General features: G+C 38.5%; 1 protein-coding gene across 1 annotated transcript; it reads right to left on the minus strand.

The window, feature by feature from the left end:
- Positions 1-85: 85 nt before the first annotated feature.
- Positions 86-2644, minus strand: LOC148047534 (uncharacterized). The gene has a single exon (XM_087711555.1). It carries the CDS (start codon positions 2171-2173, stop codon positions 1148-1150), a length of 1026 nt encoding a protein of 341 aa, XP_087567681.1. The 5' UTR covers positions 2174-2644; the 3' UTR covers positions 86-1147.
- Between the last annotated feature and the right edge of the window lie 5014 nt (positions 2645-7658).

Below are 7658 nucleotides of genomic sequence, written 5' to 3' on the forward strand. Positions count from 1 at the left end.
ATGAGAGCTAAATAGCTTGAAATAGATCTACACTAGTCTCCCTTTATTTATTTATCAGCACAAATATAACATAGATAAGATATATATATATAAGCCACATTACGAGAAGCAAGTTAATGGGCTGCTCTATCTAACTTCTATCTTCTAACAGAATACAAACACCATTGGATAAGTCTAGGATGATATAATAAAATGTCATAATATAAATTTACTTTAAATTTAGTTTGCTTCACATAAAAAGGATGTAATAATAGCTACATGCAATGAATGTTTAATAATCATAATAATTGTATGCATATATATTAGATTGATTATATGAGCAATGGAATGTGTGAAAATGAGTAAGTTAACATATGAAATTAGAGAACAAGAATAGCAATAGCAATAGCAGTTAGACTTATATACCGCTTCATAGGGCTTTCAGCCCTCTCTAAGCAGTTTACAGAGTCAGCTAATTGCCCCCAACAATCCGGGTCCTCATTTTACCCACCTCGGAAGGATGGAAGGCTGAGTCAACCTTGACCCGGTGAGATTTGAACAGCCGAACTGCAGAACTGCAGTCAGCTGAAGTAGCCTGCAGTGCTGCACTCTAACCACTGCGCCACCTCGGCTCCCTGGTTAGAAGAAGATAAACAATTTTATAGGACATGGATCTATTTAATTAGTGGTTAGATTAAAAAAAGATGATATGGAATTGAAAATTTATTAGACAATGTTACCAACACCAAAATAATAGAATGATTTAAAAAACCACTTATTGGACATGTTGAAGATGATGTAACAAATTATTATAATATAAATGAAATCATATTTAGAATACCTTTTTAAAATGAAGAAATAATAGTGACACTCAAACAAATGAAGTATTATAATAATGTATACAAATATACTTGATTGACAATATGTGACTTTATATAAAATTTAAGGGATGACTATTAAGTGGGAATTCTGACTGAAACCTTTCCCACAAATAGGACATTCAAAGAGTTTCTCTTCTGTGTATATCCTATGGTGTCTCACGATTGGCCATTTCTAATGACTTTTTGCCATAGTCAGGGCATTCAAAGTGTTTCCTGTGAATCCACTGCTGTAACACCATATTGGAATTTTGACTGAAAAATTTGCCAGAAATAGAACACTAACATGGTTACTCTATGTGAGTCCTCTGGTGTATCATCATGTTGAAATTCTGACTGAAACTTTTGCCACAAACAGGACACTCATATGGTTTCTCTCCTGTGTGAGTCCTCTGGTGTATCATCATGTTGGAATTCTGACTGAAACTTTTGCCACAAACAGGACACTTATATGGTTTCTCTCCTGTGTGAGTCCTCTGGTGTGTCACCAGGCTGGAACTGTGACTGCAACTTTTGCCACAAACAGGACACTTATACGGTTTCTCTCCTGTGTGAGTCCTCTGGTGTATCATCATGTTGGAATTGCAACTGTAACTTTTGCCACAAACAGGACACTTATACGGTTTCTCTCCTGTGTGAGTCCTCTGGTGTGTCTTCAGGTGAGAATTCTGACTGAAACCTTTCCCACAGTCAGGACATTCAAAGGGTTTCTCTCCTGTGTGAGTCCTCTGGTGTATCATTAGGTAGGAATTCTGACTGAAACCTTTCCCACAAACAGGACATTCAAAGGGTTTCTCTCCTGTGTGAGTCCTCTGGTGTATCACTAGGTGGAAATTATTACTGAAACCTTTCCCACAGTCAGGACATTCAAAGGGTTTCTCTCCTGTGTGAGTCCTCTGGTGTTTCACTAGGTGGGAATTCTGATTGAAACCTGTCCCACAGTCAGGGCATTCAAAGGGTTTCTCTCCTGTGTGAATCCTCTGGTGTATGACTAGGTGGGAATTCTGACTGAAACCTTTCCCACAGTCAGGACATTCAAAGGGTTTCTCTCCTGTGTGAGTCCTCTGGTGTATCACTAGGTGGGAATTCTTACTGAAACCTTTCCCACAGTCAGGACATTCGAAAGGTTTCTCTCCTGTATGTGTTCTCTGGTGACAGGTGAAGTTGTATTTTGTACTGAAACTTTTTTGACAATCTGGACATTCAAAAGGTTTCTCCCCTATGTGAGTTCTCTGGTGCATAAGAAGGAGGGAATTTGCAGTGAAACATTTCCCGCAATCAGGACACTCATATGATTTCTTTTTTGTGAGCATCATCTAGTGTATCACCAGGCTGGAGTTCAGACTGAAACTTTTCCCACAATCAGGATTCTCCTTGGTGTGAGTTCTCTAATGTATCACCAAGTTGCCAAGCTCACTTCATTGGGAGCACATGTAGGGCTCCTTCCCTATGTGGGTCCTTCCATGAACCAACCACAAGGAGCAGTTCTGACTAAAGCTTTGGCCACATTAATATTGCTTTTCTCCAATGTGGATCATTTCGTGCACACCCAGTTATGATTTGAAATATGCACTTTGCCCACAATAGCCATGTCTGCAAAAGGGGATCATGTGGCCCTAAATCAGGGCAACCACCATAAATGTGAGTTAGCTGCCAAGGATTCAAAAATAAATCATGTGACCATGGGGCTGCTACAATAGTCATAAGTTTGAAAAATGGTCATCAGTCAGGTTTTTCAGTGGCATTGTCACTTCAAATAGCTACTAAACAAATTATTATAAGTCGAGGACTACCTGTAATGTATCCTTGTGTTCTGCATACTCTACTTTTTCCAGTTCGAAATCTGTTCTTCATTGCCTGCTGGGGAAGAAGGAGAAGTTTGGGGTTTTCTGAAGGAAACGGAAATGTTTTGATTTCTGGCTTGATTTGCTTTTCTTTTTAACACTGCTTGTTATTCTCAGTTGTCCAGAGTTCTCTTATTGGCATCCTCTTTGCCTGTAAGATTCAAAGAAATCGCTTATAAAATGGTTGCAGAAGATGTAAAAAAAACAACACTATATATATGAAAGGTAAAAAGAAAATATTCCACAATGTTAAAATTACCTTAGATTGTTTATGATTTATTTGACACATTGAAGATTACAGAGATCCAAATTCACATTTGCATTCAACCATGAAATTATCTTAGCCAAGAGCCAAGGTGGTGCAGTGGTTAAATGCAGCACTGCAGGCTACTGCTAGATCAGCAGTTCAGCGGTTCAAATCTCACCGGCTCAGGGTTGACTCAGCCTTCCATCCTTCCGAGGTGGGTAAAATGAGATTGTTGGGGGCAATATGCTGACTCTCTGTAAACCGCTTAGAGAGGCCTGAAAGGCCTATGAAGCGGTATATAAGTCTACTGCTATTGCTATATTGCTATCTTGTTGACTTGGATCAATGCAAATTCTTAGTATAGCAATTATTGGATAGAATTGCTGTAATTAAGATGAATGCAATATATAACAGAATAATAGAGTGGGAAAGGACCTTAAGGGTCTTCTACTCCAACCCTCTGCTCTACCACTTCAGAAGTGGACTTCGAATCTCTTTTTGGAAGCCTCCAGTGATGGAGCACCTAAACTTCTGAAGGCAAGCTATTCCATTGATTGATTGCTATAATCATTAGGAATTTTCTTTTTAGTTATGGGTTGCTTCTCTCTTTGGTTAGTTTCCATCCATTTGGAAAATAGTTTGACTTTTCTTTGGCTTCATAGAAGCCCCTCATACACTGGAACACTATTGTCATGTCTCCGCTAGTCCTTTTCATTAGACTAGATATACCCAATTCCTGTAACCATTCTTTTTATGCATTAGCCTCCAGAACCCTAATTACCAAAGATGCATTTCTCTTTCAGACTTTACCAATACTAAATCTAAAATTCATAGGGTTATCAGTGCATGTAACATAGATGTTTGTGCGGGTCAAGCAAAACCAAGCATTTAATAGTGAGTGCCATACCAGGCGCATGAATCATACAAGTAGCAAGAAAATAGGAGCAGTCAGGCACAACACAGGTTATGTAGACAGTAAACACAGGGTCAATCAGAATGGACTCAAACGTCTATACACCAATGCACAGAGTATGAGGAATAAACAGGGTGAATTAGAAATTCAAGTAAATGAGGGCAGATACGATATTGTTGCCATTACAGAAACTTGGTGGGATGAAACCCACAAATGGAACATACAGCTAGAAGGATTTAAATTATTTAAAAGAAATAGACCAAACAAAAGAGGAGGTGGAGTATATATAAGAAATAACTACATCTCTACAGAAATAGAGCACAACAATGATGAGAACTATCTTGAATGCATTTGGGTCAATATTAAAGGTTGGGTGGGGGAAATGACATTGCCATAGGTCTATACTACAGGCCACCCAAACAAGCAGAGGAAGTAGATGAACTTTTTGCTAGCCAGCTAACTAAGATATGTAGGAAGCACACCACAATAATAATGGGAGATTTTAACTACCCTGGGAAACAAACTCTGTACCGTGGAAGATCCAACAGGTTCCTAACAAACCTAGTAGACAACTTTGTTTCCCAAAAATTAGAGAAGGGAACAAGGGAATCAGCCATATTGGACTTAATTCTCACTAACAGAGAGGAAATGATAGAAGGTGTTGAAGCCACAGGAACCCTGGGGGCAAGTGACCATGCAATATTGGAATTCAACATTATGCAAACACAAGTAGTAGAACAAAGTCAAACTAGTGTCTTGGACTTTGAGAGCGCTAATTTCAATAAACTTAGAGAGAGCTTGGGAAGAATTCCATGGATGAGAATCTTCAAGGGGAAAACAACTCAAGAAGCTTGGGAAATTTTATATTCATCAGCACTCCTCTCATATAAACTTTGCTTGCATCCCATACGAATTCCATAGGTGTACCCTTATTCATATTAAAAACAAAGTATTCAGATAACAATTTTTTACAATCATTACTATACTTTTCATATCTAAATAAGTTTTCATTCAATCTCCAAGACCTTCTTGCCTGCACTACCCTTCCCAATTCCATCCAAACTGGGTTATGATCCAAAAGGACCTTAGCCGCAATCTTTGTCTTCTTCACCCTAGAAAGCAAATCATTAGTGATTATTTAAAATCAATCCTTGAAAGGGATTGATGTCTATCAGAAAAGAAAGTGAAATCATATTCCTCTACGTTTCTTTCTCGCCAAATATCTCTCAGTTCAAAGTCATCCATCATGTCAAAAAAAGGTTTGGGTAGCTTTGCTCACATCTTGGTATTTGGGCGAGAAGTCTTCTTATCTCTCTTAGTGTCTATCACGCCATTCCAGTCACCCAATAGTATACAAGACCTATAGTCCCACTGTACTAATTTGGCATGAAGATTTCTATAGAATCCGTCTTGCTGTTGATTAGGAGCATAAATTCCCAAAAGTAATGTCTTTTTCCCTTCTAGGATTAGATCTAACGCGATATATCTTCCAAAGGGATCTGCTTCAATTAATTCAGCTTTCATGTCTTTTCTTAAGTATACAACTATACCATTTTTCTTTTCCATAGCAGAAGCTACAAAATGTTGACCAAGTTTTGAGTTAATCAGATATTTTTGATCAGTTGATTTGATATGAGTTTCTTGCAAACAAATTATATCATTCTTAAACTGTTTAAGATAGTGAAATATTTTCTTTCTCTTCTGTGGAGAATTCAATCCATTGACATTCCATGTTAAGATCTTAGTTGTCATCTTTGATTAGCTGAAGCTTTTTTAGAGCTTCCTGCATGTCCTGTTTAACCTTTGGCCTAGCTCTTCCCACTGCTTCCAGACTTGTTGCTGTAGCTCTTTGATCGATGGCCGGTGATTGTTGAGGTTGTTGCCTTTTAGCTTGTTTCTCCATTCATCTAGTAATCATATGGCTAGGTCTTTGTTCCATAACACCTTGCACTTCTAGGAGAGAGAGATGCTCCATCTTATCTGATAGTTGTGTAGTTTGCTGTCTGTCCTGTCCTTCTTGTGGTCTTTCTCCAGGTCCAGATGATGCAGGATGCCCAACCTTCAAAATATTATGGTAAAAATCTCGGGCTTTCCATACAGAGTTGAGACGATATCTTTGCCTATCAAATGTAAGTATAATACCAAATGGTGTGTCCCATCTGTACTGTATCTGACGGTTTCTAAGCTCTTCGACTAAAAAAGCGTAGTCTCTCCTGGCTCTTAACATTTGAGGTGGTATCTCTTTCAAAACAGTCAGGTCTTGACTGCCAATTTGGAGCTTAGTGTTATAAGACTCTTGTAGTATCATGTTTCTGAGCTCTCTTGTAGTGAAGTATATAACGATGTCTCGAGAAAGCTGTTTCTGCTTTGCCACCCAGGAGTTAACGCGATAAACTTTGTTGATTTGCTAGTCGATCTTAGTCCCCGGTCTTCCAACCAGACGGTCAAAAGCTTCTGATAGAATCTGTTTCAGGTTCTCCTGTTTCTCTTCACGCAGCCCCCTTACTCTTAATGCCAGTTCCATTTGTCTATACTGTATCATAATAATTTCTTTTTCAGCATTTTCAACTTTTTGTTGCACCACCTCTGTTTTCGATGTCAAGTTGGTATTAGCTTCATTAAGATCCTCTAGACTATCTTCAATTCTGGAAACATGTTCTGTCAATACAGTTACATGTCCCAGCATTTCATCTTTAATTTTAACAACCCTCGCATCAATTTTATCATACAACTCCTGTTTAAGTTCTTTTATTTCCTCTTTTATTTCTTCTTTTCCCTCCTGTTTTATCTCCTGTTTTATCTCCTCTTTAAAGTCTCTAAGTTTATCTTCCATTTTAATTGTCTGAGCGTTGAGAACCTCGCTTAATTCCTTCAAGAAGAATTCTTTCGTTAGCAAGTCTCCAGCAGGGGGCGTAGGGAGCAGGGGCTGCGACTTTGTGCTAGGTATTGGGGATGTGCTTCTGGGAGTAGAGGGGGGGGCTTCAAGTTAGGATTTGGTTTTGAGGCCATTCCAAGTTTTATCTTCAAGCAGTTAATAAAACTCTACTGGCCGACTGTGCAGCTATGGGAAGAGATGCTGAATTTCTCCCTTTGTTTTGAAGTTTGAGTCTTGGCAAGGCTTTACAAAGGAATAAGCATTGTGACAAGACAGTTCAGCAGATTCATCACCATTTAAGTATCTCCAGGTAAGCAAAATTAATGAGAGAAAGGAAGTCTTGTAAAAATGAAACTAATTAATAAGTTTCTGCTGGCCGATTGTGAGGCAGGGTAATAAATCACTCCTCTCTCCTTTGAAATTTTAAAGTTCTGTAGAGTTTAACAAGGAAATTAAGAAAATAATCATTGTTACAGAAGAATCCAGCCGGCTCGGCACCATTTTAAAAGCCTCTAAATAAATAGATTTTCAGAAAAAGATCTTGTAAAAAAAATGAAGCTAGGATTTGGATAAACAATTAATGTCCTCGTAAACGGGCTCAGCTCGTATTAAAATCAAATAAATCAATCTGTGAACAGAGTGGGATAAATCTTACTTTGCACTGCGCAAGGCAGTTTGAAGTTCCCAGCACAGATGCCGTTCTGCCTCGGGCTGGCCCCCTCTCTCTGCAGACACAGAAGCTGCAAAAATCGAAGGGCATTTGCCAGCAAAACTATATCTTCTTCCCTTCTTAGCTTAGAAGAAGCTAAGATCAATGTAGAGATGTTATTAACTTTTTTTTTCATTTCTTTTTTCTCAACATATTTTAGACTGTGTTTGTTAAAAATCTATACCGTGTATGGGCTCTGGAAAGTCCGGGGGG

This window comes from Thamnophis sirtalis, unplaced genomic scaffold (genome assembly GCF_051295495.1).
Source record: "Thamnophis sirtalis isolate CommonGarterSnake01/CBP01778 unplaced genomic scaffold, rThaSir2_p1.2 scaffold_3, whole genome shotgun sequence".
Classification (NCBI taxonomy): Eukaryota; Metazoa; Chordata; class Lepidosauria; order Squamata; family Natricidae; genus Thamnophis; species Thamnophis sirtalis.